Source organism: Colius striatus, chromosome 2 (assembly GCF_028858725.1).
Source record: "Colius striatus isolate bColStr4 chromosome 2, bColStr4.1.hap1, whole genome shotgun sequence".
NCBI classification, from domain to species: Eukaryota; Metazoa; Chordata; class Aves; order Coliiformes; family Coliidae; genus Colius; species Colius striatus.
This window is the reverse complement of record NC_084760.1, coordinates 71,973,782-71,993,494: the sequence shown is the minus strand read 5'-3', so window position 1 is coordinate 71,993,494 and position 19,713 is coordinate 71,973,782. Positions and strand designations below refer to the sequence as shown.

The 19,713-nt window shown below is 36.3% G+C and overlaps 1 protein-coding gene across 7 annotated transcripts in view; it reads left to right on the top strand.

Annotated features, from left to right (window-relative positions):
- Positions 1 to 19,713, top strand: part of RGS7 (regulator of G protein signaling 7) — a 221,830-nt gene that overhangs the window by 138,627 nt on the left and 63,490 nt on the right. For 5 of the 7 annotated variants that reach the window (XM_061989810.1, XM_061989814.1, XM_061989816.1 and 2 more), the window contains one exon: positions 17,164 to 17,270. The exons of the other annotated variants lie outside the window; for them this stretch is intronic. In XM_061989810.1, the coding sequence (XP_061845794.1) occupies positions 17,164 to 17,270 (107 nt within the window). The remainder of the gene's footprint in view (positions 1 to 17,163; positions 17,271 to 19,713) is intronic. 7 annotated transcript variants of the gene reach the window in all.

Genomic DNA, 19,713 nt, shown 5'->3' with positions numbered 1-19,713 from the left:
AAAATAAGACTATACCTTGAAGTAGACACACTCCTGTGATTTTTTTCAACCGTAGTCCTTTCTATTAATAATCTTTTCACTTAACTGATGTACCTAATTTGTAACAATGCCCACCAGCAGCCCTGTAAACTGTGGTCGCTGATCTAGTGCAATAAAAAGGAAGGACTCAATAGCAAAACATCTGTTTGTGGTTTTTCCACCTTTACTTTGTAGTAAAATCTCTTCTGCAGCTGCTCTCTTAATAATATTCTTAATAATACACTACTTGCTCAAAAGAGTTAGAAGAAAAGCATAAGGTTTTTATTTGAATTTACGAAAGTGTACTTGAAAAATTGGTCAGCTCTGTGTTATTTCTGCCACTTTCCTCATGCATATGCAGTAAAGTAGCAGCAAAAAGTAGGAGCCAGACGAGATGTTCTAAACAATTGTCATTTGGAAGACAGACCCAGACAGTTGCAAGCAAAGAGAGGTTCTTCCAGAGTTTGCTAACAGAGAAAAGAGCTTCTTATGAAAAGGAAGAAAGAAAGGAGTGAAAAGGTCATGCTTATGTTTGCAGTCTTTGCATTAATGAAAACTTGGGGAAATACAGCAAAAGTAGAAGGCATCAGCTTAAAAAAAAAAGAGAAAAGAACTGATAAAAGTAATTTACACTGCCTGCAGATATATTACCTCATACTAGGAACCTGAGGATATCAAGACATCATATGTCCAACAGAAACATTTTGTTCAATGAGGCAAACCTCATGAACCTTTGGCAAGTCTAGTGTGAATAACTTCCTAACTTCTGTCTACTGAGTGAATTTGATCTGGGCTTGTCAGGTCCTGTAACATTTAAATGGTGGAATACTACCTTTAATTTCAGATGAACAGAAAGAAAGTAAAACTCAAACCCTGCTTGGGAATAGAAAATGTCAAAATTTACAGGTGCTGCTTTAGTACCCATAGTATTACTGTTGTGATACTCAAGCAAAATAAAAATGTATGATGAGTTTTCTTTTAGTTATATGTGGCATGGGTAGTACTTACCTGTGTGAGGCAATCTGTGGGCTTCTGGCCACTGCTGGTGTATCAGGGCTGCAATGGTGTATTTTCACATACAGAGATTATTTCATTTGCTCTAAACCTTTAGATAGATTTTGGAAATGGTGAACAGAGGTATAATACCCATAATTGTAATTGTAATTCAATTGTAATTCAATTGTGACAGGATAAATCAGATCTAATTAATTTCATGTTTTTCCACCAAAGCTTTTTCCAGTTTTGTATAATCTTGTTACCTTGTGCAGACTGCTTATGTTAGGAGTGTCTCCCAAGAGCACAGAGATCACCAAGGCCAGCCTGGAGTGAATTTTCACTCTGAGTATCAGCCTGAGTATCATTCTGAGTATCTGATTGAGCAGCCTCATTTCCTGAAGGTGATTAACATGTTCCTAGATTGGCCAGATTGTTTTCTCACTTGCAGATAGGTGATAGGCTACATGAGTACCCATTTCCAATTTCCTTTCAAGGTGCAGTCATTTCATATGATATGTTTAAGTACTGTGGCAGCTGGTTAAAAATGATCACTTTTAAACACTTGCCAGAAAGAAATTGAGTTTGTGACTGATAGAGACACAAAAAAATTGTGGTATCAGAAACTAATCACTTCCTTTACACAGGCAGATAGGTCAAACTATCACAACCTGTTTCTTATACTAAGCATGTCTAAATAAAACTCTTCCTCTATGGTTGCCTCAAGGTAGCATTATTTTGCAAGACACTGTATAAAATAGTTCATGTTTTTTCATCCTGGTAATTAATACACCATGCTTGTTGAGTAACACATAAATGCTGATATCTACATCATAAACTCTGAAAATACCTTTAGAAACCACTTAATAAGACTATCAATATAATAGGCTCTATTAGTCAGGTACAAAATAGGACTAGTCTAGACACCTAATCCTAACTTTATAAACTTTTGAATTACCTATGAATTATTAATAATTTTTAATCTGTCTAATTTATAAATTAATGTCCATGTTGGAGTAATAGGTAAAGAGTGCAAAAATAAAATGATAATATTGCTATCGATATGACAAAACATACATGGTCTGTGACATTGTTTCTGTGACCAATCTGTTTGCTGTTGTCAATCGCATATCTCTTGAAAATAAATCTCTTTTGGTTCTAATTAGGCTTTGACCAACCTGATCTAGTGGAAGATATCCTAGCCTATGGCAACGGGGTTGGAACAAGGTGATCTTTAAGGTTCCTTCCAACACAAACCATTCCATGATTCTGTGATTCAACTGTAACTTGTATGTCATACACATTTCCTATATAAAACAAAATGCTAATGTTATTTGCTTCCTTTTGGTTGAAAACAATACTTCAACTGAGATTTTAAATTCCATTTTTCTTAATACTAACAGTGATCCCATGGTGGTATCTTCTAAGGTATTTATTCTTAAGAAGAAATAATTCATGCCTTTAAGGTCAAAGTCTCCAAATTCTACCTTCACATGACATCCACTCCTGCCTCCTTTGTTTTAATGATTGAAAGTGAAATTCAATCCCTGCAGAAGGCTGGAGGTTTTTGCATTTAGTCCAAAAGAAACAAGATTTAACTATATGCCTTTTAAAATAGGATTAGGTGTAACATGGCTTTTAAACTATATCTCAAGCAAAAATACAGGAGCTAGTTTTTAAAAACTCTCTGATACCTATTTAAATTTTAAAAATTGAAAGCAACCAATAGTCAGCATTTTTGTTAGAATTTAGCAGGCAGTACGGGCTTTAATTCACTGGGATCTTTGAGAATCTTACTGAGTGAGGAGTAAGAAAGTAGTAGTGAATGAAATACAAAATACTAATAAGAAAAATAAGTCTGAAGAAGCTTACTCAGATAAAAAGTTAATGCTAAAGCTATTACCAGGTCCAGATAATAAAACCTGAAAAATCACTCAGTATTAATTTCAAATACTTTCATTGGAAAAAACTTGAGATGTTCTATTGTTCTACTGAAGGAATGTATTTCCTCCTTTCAATCACAAAACAAGTTAGGCTATAAGAAATCTAAATCACACAATTGAAGTCTTTACCTGTGAAGTTTACCTTGAAGTACACAGCTTCATCATAAAGCTATATGTAAGATGAACTATTCAAAACTGATACTGACTTCTACCCAATGATTTATAAAGTCTAGAAAGCTTTATAATCAGTTTTAGGAATCAAGGACAAAGTTGGGCATTTTTTATTCCTTTGTTTTCATTGAAAATTCTCCACAGTGCTCTTCTAGGGAACTGGTGTTCCTAAACTGAGTACCTCCAGATATTGTACTAATCTCTTCCCTAATGCCATCACTCAGAATATGAAACTAATATATATGGTATATGGTAAATGTATGCAATATGCCAATATTTACTTCTTACTGAAGCATTTGATTTTCTGAATAATTGGCTTCAGATACTAGATCCTGTTGGTTCAAAAATATTATCTGTTCCCCATCTTGTCTGTCTGCACTGAAACTTTCCACACTGGTAACTACCACTTTTCGATTTTTCAGCATAATCAAAGACTGTCATGTTACTATCTTTGTTAATAACAGTAAAACATATATTTGTTGACTTAACTAAGGACAAAAGTGCAACTGAAGAATCACAGAAAAGTTAGGCTCTTTTAGGGAGAACTCTGATAACTATTAGAAATAAATCTTATTAATTAATTGCATAAATGGAACTCTAATGACCTTCCTAATAAAATATTTCATCTAATTTTTCTAAAGTTACTAGAGATTGTTGTGCTTTTCTTACTGTTTGACATCCTCCTCCTGAATCTTTGGGATTGTACCAAGTTTTGGAGGTTTAAGAGGAAGAACATTTACTAATACCCAACTCATACTGACATAATTGATTAAAAGCAGCTAAATAATTGTCTAGAGACTTCATTAGCTTTCTCCTTCCTTGTTTCCCAGAGAGCTGTGTTATATAGTAATAGAAAGCATAAGTAGGTGGAAGTGAGATTTAAAATCTGGTCAACTCAACTGAATACAAGTAGTCAAAATCCTATTTCATCATGACAACAGCTGCTGCAGCTATTTATAATCAAGTAAACAAAGATGTTCTGATATTTACATGTTGCATGAAGTACTTGATGACTAGGAGGTTAATGTAAGGCATTCTCGTGATTTTCTAACTAATTGTCCTTAAGAGAGTTTTCAGTTTCCCCATAGCACGTGTAAAGAATTACTGCTGCCCACATAGGAACATAGTGACTGTTCAAGACAGAACAAATTGCTAGGTGATCTATTTTAATATACAAAAGACATTACTTGCCATTTCCTCTTGGACGGATGAATATTTCCTAGGCACTCTCTCATTTTTTAGCATTTCATTATCACTTTTTCTTTCTTTTTACTCCTCCTGTCCTCACATCTTGAAATTGTGCAGTTATTTTTATCTTAAAATATTAATCACTAGCATGAAATAAACAAAGTAAAAATATGATAAAATACTGTAACTGGGATAAAGAAAGTGTAAATGTTTTGATTAAGGTCTTTCACAGAAATAACGTAAGTGGATGATTTATTTTTTTTTCGGCATAAGTGAAAATTCTTGAGGTAGCTTGAGGTATTTGTCACCTAACTTCAGGATATTTTCAAGTAGGCTGATTTGAGGAAGTTAAGGATGAGAATTTAGTGTTTCGCAGCTAAACCTGACATGAATTTTAGTATTAGTGACCACCACTATAACTTCATAATAAAATTAAATATAGAGATAGCTGTCTTGAAAGTTTCAAGTGTAAATTCCCAGGAATTTAAAGTTCTTGTTCTTGAACTTTTGCAATCATATGCTATGAACTGTCTGAAGGAGGTGGAAACTGAGACCTAGAAGAGATAGATCAAAAGTAATTCAACTATCTACAATAACTTATACTGTAGTAATGGTGGCTTACTGAGAATAAATCTGAAGTGAAAAGATGTATTTAAGTTTCTGCGTGGTACATTTAGAAGACATCTTTATATGCTAAAACTATGTCCAGGAAGAACAATTAACTAATAAATATAGTGTGATTTCAAATTTCATGTTAAAAGACACTTTGCACACTTAAGACAATTAAGTATAATAGCGGTTAGTCATTGGGAAGGGGTGGAGTTGATTAGCAAGCCAAAAATCTTCCATATAGCAAGAAAAAATATAGGCAGCAATGATCATCACTTTATATCCAATGCATGTTCCAAAACACATGAAATTAAGTGCATTTTGTACAATGATGTTAGTAGGAACATGAAAGAGCTGCAGTCAGACCATATGGACCATGAGCTGTTTCTGGCAGTGGTCAGTCACAGATGCTTAGGAAGAGACTTGCACTGTAGGAGAAAGATGATGTAGTGGTCCCTTGCTTTGCCTGTGCAGCTCTTGACAATCTGAACCTTAGAGATTTCCCTGACCTGCAGATATTTCCAGTTTGTTGTTTAATAGATGTGAATGACCTTTATTGTTTTTACAACACTCCATGGCAATATGTAACATAGATTAGCTGTCTATTCTACATGTGCTTTTTTGTTTTGAAAGGTACCTGATAGTCACATTGTTTGACTCCAGATTCTTCGATTTTGAAAAGTAACAAATTTTTATTCGCTATTTGTTCACCTTCTCTTGGCTAGCCATGATTTTGTAGACTGCTATAATGGTTGTCCTCCATGTTCCACTTTCTGATTTTTGGTATCTTGTGGTATATTCTTGTATGGAAGCCTTCATAGATCACTTACAATCCTTATTCTTCTCATTCTTGTGTTGCTGCGTTTTTTTAAATATGTATAAATAGTTTGAGATTAAATGACTAAAACTCTATTTGATGTTTATGATGTGAGTGTGCTATGCTGTCTTCTGGTTTGTTTCCTGTTTCTTTCCTGTCATTATTGTTGTGTTTGAAATTTAAGCAGAGATTTTCACAAGATAATATATAGTCACTCTAGTTTTTCATGAGCAGCAGCAGCTAACTTGCCACGACTCACTGGACATGTGAAGAATGGTTCATGTTTTAAATGTTTAGCTTTTATCAAAAATCAATTTAATCTGCTGTTGGATCTTCTAGTGAATCAGTACCCTGAAGTCCTTCTACATCTTCTCACAAATCACTTTTTACTTACTTCAGTAAGGATATTCTTTCAGTTAATTTTATTAAACCAACAGTCACACCCTTCTGTATATAATTTCGGGTGATATTGAACAGTTCTAAACAGTTCTGGATCTACTAAACACAGCTACCATGATTACCCCGTTTCGGTGTGATAACTGATCTATTGTGCCTGAGCTTTATACTTATCTTTCTAATTATTGCTTTTTCAATTATTTCTATCCCAAATATGCTCTAATTCCTTTAGAAAATGTTTGGGGGGATCATGCCAAAAGCCCCCTGGAAATCCAGGATATGTTAACCAGATTTTTATGACCTTATACATTCACTTATTTTGCATAGGGACACTCTCAGAGTTGTAAGACACTATATCTACCAACAAAATTAATGCTGTCTTCCTTTTCTGTCACATTTATCCTTATTTTCATTCATTCTACTCTTTATTATGGTTCATATGTTGTCTATATAGGCATCTATTGTATTCATCTCTTTTTCCCAGATTTCACCTGGATGTTTTTCTAAAACCCAAGGACACATTTCCCAGATTTTTTTCCTGTAGTACTGAGGGTCATTTATCATGAATCATAGAATGGTAGAGGTTGGAAGGGACCTTTAGAGATCATCTAGTCCAACCCCCTCTGCCAAAGCAAGTCCACCTAGAACAGGTCATGCAGAAACATGTCCAGATGGGTTTTGAAAACCTCCAGAGGAGGAGACTCCACAACCCCTCTGGGCAGCCTGTGCCAGGGCTCTGTCACCCTCACAGTAAAATAGTTTTTTCTTACGTTTAAATGGAAATTTTTGTGTTCCAGCTTCATCCCATTACCCCTTGTCCTGTTGCTAGATACAATAGAAAAAAGGGATGCCCCAACCTCCTGACATCCACTCTTTATATACTTGTAAATATTAATGATATCCCCCTCAATCTCCTCTTCTCTAGACTGAACGGCCCCCGTTCCCACAGCCTTTCATCATAAGGAAGATGCTCTAGTCCCCTGATCATCTTGATGTCCTTACACTGGAGTCTTTCCAGAAGTTCTCTGTCCCTTTTGAGCTGGAGACCCCAATTGCATGCTACAGTTAACAGTTCAGCAATTTAATGTTTGACTTGACTTAAAACACAGTGACCATTATATTGATCCGACTAGACATCGTTGTTCATTTTACCAATTTATTTTAAAGTCTTTGGTAGTTTTTCCTGCTGTTGTTATTAGTGTTATCTCTTCATTCTACATTTCGATTTTGCCACTAGAGAAGAAATAAGTCATTCACTGAAACATCTTTTCCTTTTGTCAGAAAAAAAAAGCCCTTATGAAAGGGTTTTCATTGAGCTATTTTTGCTGTTTAGTATCTGTCAGTATTTCTGTGGTTTTAATAGCAGAGTTTATCTGGCTGAACTGACAGTTCTCTGCAATTATGTGCAGAAATCCTGTGCAATGGGGATATGTAAGCACTGTGAGTAGGGTGAAGGTTATGACAGTAGGAACATGTGATGGCTTAAAATGGAGTTTTGCAATATCTGGAAAGTTTACTCTCTCATCCTTCATTTTGATGTGGATAACTAAATATATTTTTTTGCCAGTCAAAGGAATTAATTACATTGGATGAAGAGAACTCCCTAAAAGTGATCCTGTTTGTAATAACTGCCTTGGTTTTCTGCATATATGCATCTCAGATAATATCTGATTAAACAGGGAATTGCATTCCTATGTTATTCTCTGGAAAACTGTCTGCACACTCTGTTGTTACCTTGCCTGTGCTTTGATGTTATTTTTCGCTGATGTGTGTGTCAATGACACTACTTTACTTATAAAGCTTTAAACTCCTTCTGGACTTCAAAAGCACAGCATTCTTCTCATTGAAAGAAATATATTGTTTTCATCATTTTGTGCTCTCTATTTGCTGGATGTATAAAAATTGTTATAAAGAGGATTGTATTCTTCTTTACTGTATTGAGTGCAGTGAGAGAGGCAGTTATTTTCCTGGTTCCTGCTGCTGCATTTTCTTTGTATTTTCTGAACTGCCTGGTCATAACTGGGTGTTCTGTGATTATGATAGCAATACATGACAATGATACAAAAGTAATGGTTGATGTAGTAGCAATTGATATCAAAACAGACTTAGAGACTAAAAAAGTGTTATGATTCATCTTAACCAGCAAACATTAAGTACTACCTACTGCTTACCTTCAGCCAACTTCATAAACTCCACATTAGCTGACATCCCTCTGATTCAACAATATCAACTCCTGTAGTTCCTTCAGGAACAAATATTTTGTGCACTGAAAAAAAACCTTGCGCCCACGCTGACTATTTGCTGGCCAAAAATGCAAGTGGTGCATCAACCAAACAAGTTATTCACATGTCCTCTATCTACCAAGCCTTAAACACGTCTCCTCACCCCACCCTAGATATGTGATAGTGCTTATTGTTCATATGCTTGGAGTGTCCTGTCGCAACTGCTCCTGTGCCTGTGATGCCCAAACACAGCTGGCTGAGAGGAGAGTTGGCAGGTGGCTAGCTGTGCCACACCTTGATTGTGACACAGAAAGGGAGAAGCAATGACACTGTACTGAGGCCAGGGAAGCATGCTGCCATATAGAGCACCATGTCTGAGGGAATCATGAGGTAAAATGTTTCCTGACTGACTCTTGCTTGCACAAATTCTTGGGTGTTATATGCAATGGATAATGTAGCACATAGTTCCTCACTGAATGTTTGCAGCCACACAATTTAATCACACATCTGCAGACCCAGCCAATGGAGGAGAAGAAAGTAGGAAGATCTGGTGAACTAACAGCAACTGGCAGGCAGTATAAAAGAAAACCTGAAATAATAGCAGAATACTTGTGAGTCTTCCAAAGATGCTTGAAATTGTGGAACAAGATTTCATCTGAGAGAATTTTCAAACATTTAGTGTTTGCAGTAATGGCAAGGGGGGTTGTAAATGTTGTTGTTTATTATTATTATTATTTTGGCTTTAGCTGATTTGCTCAAAGAGGTGCACATACAACTTTATATATTAGCATAGAATTTCATACTGGAGGGGAGAAAGAGTGAAGTGTTAGGAAATATAATATGAAGACGAGTTCAGACTGTCATTAGTGAAAACAAGACACACGAGTTTAGATTTTATCTATTTTTCCCTGAAGAAACGTGAGAATCAAAGCTCAAACTAAAAAGCTGCCATTTCAGAGCAAGTACCAGGGAGAAAAACAGAAAAGCCATACTTGAAAGAAGTCTGGATTTCATCCTGCTACGATTGCAGTTTAGAGATGTCACTAATAAAACCGCAAAAATCTGTCACCTCTGCAAAATTGAAAGTGGAAAAAATTTAAGAATAGCAATAGTGAAATGAGAAGAAAATTTTTATAAATGCTGACTTGCATTTGTAGGTACAGAGCTAAATTCCATGACTGGAAGGCCTGATTTCTGATTTGATATTGGTAAATACTTCAAAAAATTGAGGAGAGAAATGACAGGGAAGCTAAAGATAATTTTACACACATTCAGGGCACTTTCTATCACCATGTGATGAATGAACTGGTTATTTAGTGAACAAATTGTGCTATTTTGTCTTTTCTGTAGTAGTTAAGTCTGATGCTTGCAGCTTGGATAGATTTTTTCCACCCTGTGGAGCTGCATGTTTGCAGTATTCCAAACTAAGGCACCAAACAAATATTTCAGAGCACCTCACCCATTTGTCTACATTATGAGACCTCAAGTTCCAACTCTTTCTTTCTAACTTTTGTTTTGTCTACATGAAAGCTAAGATGTTCACCTCAAGTCATTATATTTTGAGGTCTCATGGGTCTGCCTTTCAAGATAGAATTTTATTAAGGGAATAAAAGTCAAGTTTTAGTAGAAGATAGCAGCTGTTAGTGTGTGAATCAGCTGAAATGCAGTGGGAAACAATCACATAACAGACAATATTTAAATCTTCAAAGACAAGGATTTGTGTATTGCTAGCAGCAAGATGCAACTTCTAGTTCAAGGTCTAACTTCTTTTCTCCCGTTTCACAACTCCTTTCTTCCTTTTTGTTTTGTGGGGATTTTTTTTTTATTCTGTGAAGAAGTGGAGAGTGAAGAAAGGTCTTTATCTTTGGGGTTGTTTTTTTTAATAAATTTTAGGTGAGCATCCCCTTTTGTTCAGTCTTTCATGGTGGCACAACTTCTGTTCATCTTGTCTGCATAAAGTCTTTCCAAGGTTATGTCAGACATTGAGGTCACTTCCAATTCACTCTTATCCTGTGAGCACATAAGGCAAGACTGGTTGTGTGTCTGTTTGCTGGATGTTTTTGTGAATAACCAGTGATTCAGATATACCTCATTGTCTCTGAACGTGGGATATGCGTTATAGGTCAGCTTAGACTGTAAGGATGGTTGTTATCATTCTTGGGCAGATAAGGATTCATGACACATCTCTGATAGGGTGTCTTCATTACCTGCTGAATGGTCCTGTTGATGCCTCTGGTCTGCTGATGGCATCAACAGCCACAGTCTAGCACACTGCACCAGCAAAATCCTACCTATTTAGGTCAACTGCTGTGGTGACAGATAATTTGCTTTGTGATATATATCTTGGAATCTCATTTTAACTGCATTTTGGTAAATAGTACATACTCCTTCACTGACTCTTTTGCCCTCTCTGAAATGACTCCCACCGAGCACTGCTCCCTTTGCAAATTCTATCCCTCAGATGGAACAAAAGAGAGAGATTTATAGTGAGGTGGGTGTTCAAGAACTTTTCTGACTATTTTTTCCTTCTTTAAATGCCACAGTCAGGCCCAGAAAGTGAGTCTCTTCTACACTTTGTGTGTCAGAAGCAGGTTGTATTTTATTACTTTAAGTTAAAGTTGCAGCTTGTGTTCACACTGGCAATGAAATGACAGCAGGAGTGAGGTGAGAGTAAGTGATAATGTCTTGGCATTCGACACTTAAAATGAGTGTGTGCTTGTGAAGTTCTGACTCATTAATTGTTTTTCCAGGCAGCCATGTGCCTTAGCAATGTACTTCATTATTGTGATGGATTTTAGACTAGACAAACAACCTAGAACAACAAATACTTTGTTGTTTGATGGAAAGGGAGGTTTTCATTTGTGTGAGATTTTTTTTAATGGAAGAGTATATGAAAAACTTGCAAGTTTGCGTTTTTCACTGTCACATTATACAGCGGCCATGCCCATTAGAGGAAATCTTTCTCCAGGACTGAACTGCACAAAATTAAAAACAGACCCTGAAAAACACAGTTTTAAAATGCAGTAAAATTGGGAAACACTCTGTTTACCTTTCCTCAGTCACTCAGAGATTACTGCAAGCCACTTCAGATGTTGTGAGACTGTAACTATAATGGTATGCTACTATAAAGTGTTTTAAAGACTCCAGAGTAAACACAGAGAGACAGCATCACCTGAAGCCCTGAGATGCATAATGAAAAGTAGACTCCACAGTAATCATTAAAAGCATATGCTTTAAGGGAATTTAAACCTCAGAAACATGTTTATTCCAAAGAAAAACAAGGAAAATTCATCTTTTTTAATTCTCTCCTGTGGATGTTATAAGAAACAATTTGTTCCACTGATATTACCACACCCTGCAATTTAAGATGAATGAACTATCATCAGTCTGTACAATAGTTATTATAGTAAGGAGAAAACTGCACTATGTTTTAAAGGAAGATAAAAGGAGAACTCAATAACCAGGGTATCTTTTTCATTCTTTAGATTTCATCAGGTTTGCATTGTCCCAAAGCACTGAAAATGTCTAACTGTTTTGTATAACAATGTATATTAAAAATGACTTGCATTTAATCCATCAAGATCATTTTCCTTGTAATGGAACAGCAGATGGCTGAGCAATACTATTTCTCACAAAAAATGATTGTTAATCGATCTATGTACATGTGTTGTTCACTTCACCCACTCAGCTAAATAAAGTTCAACAGCAGAGTGAGCCACAGGGTTTTAAGCTTTTTCTGAGCTTTTAGCCAGGCATACACGTTACAAATCAAAACTGCATCCACAGCAACATTATTAATTTCTACCAAATATTTCATATCCTGTTGAAATGCATCAGGCTCATAAAAGTGTATTTCTGCCTTTCACCTATGGCGTTTCTTTTCTGTTAGCTGTTATAATTTGTAACATTGTCCTTTTTTAGCTATAAAAAAATAAAACTGGTTTGGGTAAATTTGTATCTTGAAAATCCCATACCACTTTTCAGCAGTAGCACTACTAGGAAGTACATGTTAAACTGGTTCAGATAATTGACGTCTCCAAAACAAGCAGTCAAGAACAGAGGAAGCTGAAGTCTACTCTGCTCTACTAGTTACACCTCCATGAGCTTTGACTCCATCAGATTTTTGCATGATGGCATTGTCTGCAATTTTTATTAATTGTATAGCAGTTGACTGTGATTTTAATTATGTCTTCTTATTGAGGCGATCTAGGTGTAACTGAGAATATAGTTTACATTGCATATTCTCATACATAGTGTCTGAAGATTAGGAAAAAACAGTAGACATTACATTTCTATGTGCATGTTGTATGTATGCTTGCCATCTAAAACACCTCAATTTTCTTGCTTTTAGTCTATGTTCCTCCAATTTTTTTAATCTGTATTCTGAATATATATAAATATTACTCTTTCTGCCTGGGAATCTTTAGAAGCATTTTTTTCAGACTTCTTTTTTCTTCTTAACTAATGCATTTAATAGAATTTTTTGATGTTTCTAATCTCCATCTGCCATTCTTCCAGATGAAACATGATTCTTTAAGGGAAACTCCCTTAACTTCACATTCAGGAATAGCTGGAGGTTGCAGAACCTGTCTGAATTTGAACTCCGGGAATTTAGGCATGTAGGACAAGTCTGCTGCTGGCTGTGCTTTCCTTTTCAGGCTCATGGGTTTGTTTCCCAAATCTTAGTGTTCTACTTCATTGGCTTCTTACAGCAATTATTTTTCAGTCTGATTTTAGTAAATTGAGTTTTATATCAAAGTGTTGCCTTTTTGTGTCTGTAATACTCTGGACAACTTCTTGCATGGAGATTAGAAACCTCCTGAGACCTGAGGATTTTTACCTGTGCAGAAGTTCTACTATTGCTGTGCAGATAGAAGCAGTGTTAGTTCCTCTATTAGCCTGCTGCAGACAGGGTTGCAATTCCATGGACATTATTACTCAGTTACAATTTTGTGGATGTTATTTACCTGTTTGAATCATATTTGATTTATCAGTTATTTCCCTTCCCCTTCCCAAATACTGCTCACATTCACAGGTGGTCTTAGGTTGATATTAAAAATGCATATTTGTGTATTTGTATTTATGCAATGCTAGAATAACTTGATGGATTTCTAGCCATGACAAATTAATTTTCTGTTAACTGAAGGGAAAAATAAGAGATATGACAAGTTTAGATACTCCTATTAGCTGTTAGTGGCTAAATGGACAGAGATATACCTTAACAGAGTTACTGTAGACTCATCCTAGCTGAATGAGATTACCTGAGGTGAGAGTAAAACCACTTTAGTCTCCATACATAACTGAAGAAGAGATGTAGGCTGCTATTGGGAATGGTTTGGATCTAACGTAACCTTAATTGGGTTCTGGAAGGCCCAGTCACTATTTCCATGTTTTACATAGAAAACTAATGATCACTCTATACTTGCGTATATGACCCAGTAGTCAGTGAAAGAAATAAAAGTTCTTACTCCTACTGTAAATAACCTTTCCAGGATTATGGACTGTTCTCACAGAAGATTTCAAATAATTTCTCCCTCATCTGTCTCCATCCCTTCCACTTCTGCTTGATCCACCTAAAGTCACATATTTTTAATATAGTTCAGGTTGCGAGGGACCTCAGGAGGACTCTAGACCAACCCTTGCTCAGAGCAAGGTCAACTGTAAGGTCAAGCATGTTGCCTAGGACTTAATGTGTTCAGATGCTGAAACTGTTCAAGGATGAAGACTCCACAGCCTCTCTGGGCAGCCTGTTCTGCTGGTTGGCTGAAGTCAGAACCACCTCCGTTTTAGTTTATTACCATTGTCCTTTGTTTTTTGGTTTTGGGTTGTGGGGTTTTTTTAAATTATTGTGCAATGTCATGAAGATTATAGTTCTTTCATTTGTGATCTCTTTTTAGGCATTAAAAGAGTGCTGCAGGCACCCCAGAAAACTCTTTTTTCAGTTCAAGCAAAGCCAGCTCCCTCAGCCTCTCTTTACAGGATGTATTCCTCAACTCCAACCATTATGGTGACCTTCCATTGGACTCACTCAAGTTTTGTGTTGGAGCACCATATTATTCCCAACTGGACATAGTAGTCCAGATGTAATCTAAAGATGGCTGGGTAAAAAGGAATACTGTGAGCTCCTGATGCTTTTGAAAAATATTGCAATTCAGAATTCAGGAAGAACACAAAAAAAATCTGGAGCTGATTTAGTTTCTGCTAAATCTGAAAAGAATGTGATCTCGTCTGCATTCAAAGCTCTCTGGAAAGCCCTGTCACCCATATCTAAGAAATCCTTTCTCTAAAAAAAAATCAGCACATTCCTTCCTTTCTTTTTCTCTTATTCCTTAGAGATACATAATACCTACAAAAATAGAATTTTGGATTGTCAGAAAGTTGCAGTGAGAAAAACAAAGAAAAGCTTAATAAAATTAAAAGGTAGACAAAGTGAACCAAAATGAAAAGAACCTCAGCAACTGACTCACTGCAGAAAGCATTAACTGAAAATTTCTGATCCAAGGGATAATAGAATTTAGTGGCTTAAAATAAATGAATAACGACAATATATGGACATGTGTATTAATTAAGATAAGGTTCAGAAGGGGATTTGCAGACATCTCAAGCATAAGGAACAAAGCAGCTACCTTCCTGCTGTTAGAGAGTATTCTTTTAGACTTGCAATTGGAAGAAGGCTTGTAACAAAATTGTGTCATAGCAGTCCAGAGAGCTCATGGACAAAGAGAGTGTGTTGGATTTTCTTAGATAATGGCTCTGCTGGAGTGGCAGGAATCAGTTTGCTAAACTCAGAAATCACAAGGACTATTGTATATCAAATAAACCCTGTTAGGGTTACGTGTTCTTCTTTAAGTATTGTCCAGATACCCTTTCATGCTCCTTTCACACAATTAGTGGCTTTAGGTTAGAGTAAAAATGTCCCACTACACCTCTTGTATTTCCTGTACAATGTCTCCAGGTGAGCAAAGGGGTAAAAGGGGGAATTTTCTGGGATGCTGATGAAATACATGTAAATAAATAAACCTGCTTTTACTTCTCATATCCACATTAGTAATGGGTGAAGCATAAGTGAATCCCTTGTTCTGAGTTTGTCAGCAAGAACATAGATATCAGACTCACATGAAAAGCCAATTTCCAGGCAATAGGACCAGATAAGCTCTTTTTAGGGAAGGAATATTAATCTGTGTATGTTGTGGAGGTATAACATGTTTTCCACAGTACAGATACTCGTCCTTAGTGATCTGCATGCTTTCTGGATTCATGCTTACTTCATATTTTAGATCAAAGATCACTTTTTAGGTAGACCTTTCTTTTTCTGTCTTCTTCTTTCTCCCCCTTCCCACCTTCCTCTTATTCCCTAGATGTCCTATATGGCCTTTTTAGTGATCTTTTCCCTTTTCTGATTGCCAATGTTGTCTTGCAGTAGTGTTATGCTTTCTAGCATCAGCTGCTGTAACTGGTGGCTTTCATATAGCTTAGAAAGCCTGTGCTTTTGTCCAGGGCTCATCTTTTAGAATTAGAATGCCCCAGTGGTTGTAGATATGAGCAGGTTATGCTAGGAAATTTTCAGTTATTGAAAATAACAACTATTTAAAGGATATGTCCTGGAGTTGTTACAAAGTTCATTAAAAAAACCAATAAAGAGACATTAGAACTTAGACGTTGCAACAAGAGCATGACTGTAACTAATGCTATTCTCTTCCTACAACAGTGTGTTCTTGCCAGCTAAATAATAATACTAAGAAAATTCAGGGAATGATACTGTACAGTGATTCGCTGAAAATATGGGCGCACATACAAACCTGATTGTTACATATGTTTTGTTCAGTAAAGTGAATTCAATTAGTCCACTATGTGTCAAGTTCTGGATTCTTCACTACAAGACAGACGCACTCTCTGGAGAGAGTCCAAGATAGGACCATATGGATGCTTAAGGGCCTGGAGCACCTCTCCTATGAGGAAAGATGCTGTTCACTCTAGAGAAGAGAAGGCTCAGATAGAAGCTCATCTATGTCTATAAACATCTGGTGGGAGGGTGTAAAGAAGATACCACTAGGCTCTTTTCAGTAGTGCCCAGTGACAGGACCAGAGTTAGTAGGTACAATTTGAAACACGGGAGTTTCCCTCCGAACATCAGGAAACACTTTTTACTGTGAGGGTGAATGAGTATTGACACAGGTTGCCCAGGGAGGTTGTGGAGTCTTTCTCCTTGGATATATTCAAAAGCCGTGTGGATGCAGTCCTGGGCAACTGGCTCTAGGTATCCCTGCTTGAGCATGGGCATTAGATCAGATGACCTCCAGAAGTCCCTCCCAACCTTGGCCATTCTGTGATCCTTTATTATTTTACCAGTAATGATAGACTTTTAAGGAAACCTTCATCCTATAGTGTACTTCTGATAAACCCAGTGAGGAAAATATCATGCAGTTGTAATAAATTGTTTTAACATCATATAGTCTGAAAATGTTCTGAAGAGGAAAAGCAAGCTGAACCATCAAGGTCAAAATTATGGCTGCTTTTGTCTTCAAAACAAGTGAATGAACATTGTGGTGTCTGCCTGTTACTGCTGATGTAAGTAGGGGAACAAATGAGATACATAGTAACCATTTGTTAAGGAGAGTAAAGAGTGTGTTTTTTTTCTTGCATCATTATATTCTATACAAAAAGACAGTGCTTTCATGCTGGCAGGACCTTGACTGAGAGTCAAGTAATTATCTGCAAGAGAAGATGATTCTGGACATGAAAACTAAACTGCTGAAAAGAGGTTTTTTCATTTTTGAAATCTGTCTTTCTTTTATTCTTCAAACAGTGGAAGCTCTGCATTTGGGAACATTGATGGCAGCACATGGCTATTTCTTTCCAATCTCAGACCATGTTCTAACACTTAAAGATGATGGCACCTTTTATCGATTCCAGGTAAGTGTTTTAAATATGTTCTTGTTTTGTGCACTTGGAAGCTCATATTAAAGACACACAAAGGTTCATTGCAAACTTTAACCATACTTTGTCTCTTACATAACCTAGTGCATTATGACAATTCCCCTTAATGTAAAAAATGATAGAAGTATTTTATTTAGCAATTAAGTAAGCAAAGTGTTAAGATGATAGTTACCACTTTGATCTCTGGAAAAAGATTAGGATTAGCTGCACAGTGAACAGCTGAGATCACTGCAGCTCCTTTGCCATGCACTTTCGTCAGAGAGGTGTACAGCCTACATGTTTGGACTTGAAGCTTCAGTGAGGGTTAGATTGTAAAATTATATCAGTTTTTTTACGTAAGTAAAAAATTTCTGTAAGTTAAGGTTTTGTCACCTATTTGACATATGCATATGAAATATGATTTCCTCAAGTGTTGGTCAGTGTATATCTGCAGTGTTTTGATTGATAGTTGCTCTGGGATACCTTTGTCATTGTTATTCATCTTCTAACAGTGTTAAAACCACAACATTTTACCTGTTAATGTATAGCATGACAAAAAATACACAGAGGTGTCATGCTGTTAACTGAAGCTGTAACAGCAATAGTTATGTCATTACAATTTCACATTCCCCATCAAAATAAGACTAATATAAAATCTGTGACTGAAACTATCAAATTTGAAGATAGCATACTTGGTGGAGAGGAAAAACTGAGTGCAAATTTTTGAATTTTGCACTGGAATAGTTAGGCAGGTGCTTTGGAAATAGGACCCCCTGAGTATAGGACAGGATTCACAAGTTTCTGGATATTTTAATAGAAAGAGAAAACCATACATGTGTCAGCACTGGAAGGTTCAAAAGCCATCCCTGCAGAGAAATCTCTGTCTGCAATACAAAGATCTGACCTACAAAAAGCAGGCGAGCTACAATAATATACTCCATGGAGTTTGGTTTTTTGTTTTCCAAAGGGTTGTGCATTGGCACCTGACAGTAAAATAACTTCTATTTTGTTTTAAACAATGTTTTGTTTTATAGAAGTAACAAAAAGCAGTGGAGATTGTGCCTCATTTGTGCAAATGCCCTTTTACAGGCTAAATTATACTTTTTCAATTATTACTCTTGCCATCAGGAGGGCTGTAGAATCATAGTTATACCTGCTTGTGTAAGTAATTTGGCCTTAGAAAGAGTAATAAAAAAATAACTCCAGATCATTCTTTGACCTACTCAGGTGTAATTAGGTTTATTTCTATGATAACAATTTAATTAAAAAAGGATGCTTCTAGAATATGAATTACCTTATTTGGAGATGAAATTTCTTATTAGTTTCAACAAGACAAAACAGAAAATTCAGGGATAATAATACTTCCTGAACCGTCCTGAACAGCTACATTGCCATTTCCTAGTAACTTAAGCATAGAGCCAAAGAACAAGCTGGATACCTGCCAACCATCCTCCTCTACTTGAGAGAAAATATGTGTCAGGGGCCCAAATAGAAAAGCAAGGTGCACCTGAGAAAGCAGATCTTCCTGTTGAGGTCAGGGATTACATTACTCACTGAGACATTTTGTCTGTGTTCATATAAGTGATAATATATCTCTCATCATGAGGAATGCCTGGCTTATCTGATTCAAGGTTCATAGTGACAAATACTGTTTCCTAATATCATTTGTCTTTAAACAAACTCCTAGCATACTTGAGGCTAGTGATGATCACATTCCTATTTATTGATGAGATTAAGTAATAATTTCATGTAAATTAGTTTTCAGAGATTAAGTTTAGGTTCCACCATTGTTTTATAACTTTTACCATGGAAAGCATAAATATTTGAGGAAAAAGTGAGGAAATCCGAACAGTTTCTTGTGAAAACACAAGTCTGGTGAAGATAGCAGCAAAACTCATGGATTTTGGCAAGATGAAAATTTCACTTGTTATGTCTTTTCCCATTTCTACCACTTTCTTGACAAACATATTTAACCACCCTGGCCTTGCTTTCCCATGCCTAAATTTGAGATAAACTTATGTGGCAGTCACTGTAAAGATCCTGGAATATCTTTGCTGCAAAACAGTGCAGAGTGTGAAGTGTTGTGAATTCTTGTGTCTCAGATAGAATTATTGCTTCTCATATCTCTTTGAGTTAGCTCTACTCAGCTAGCTACCTCTTGGCTCAGTCCTGGGCCAGCCTCTGGCCATTTTAAATACTGAGCCTGTGGCTAAACATCACAGCTTTCCAGCCACTCTCCATAGTCTCATTGGATCACCTACTGTGCCTTAAGGGTAAGCTTCCTTTATTGAAAGCCAGATTGCAGAAAAGAAACAGGCATCCAATATTTGGCAGATTGTCAGTTGCAGGTGCAAACACTAATTCCATGTCTCCACAGCTCAGGCTTAGCATATGCAGATTCTGTTTAGCTTTCAAATGGGGAAAAACTTTCATGTGTCTG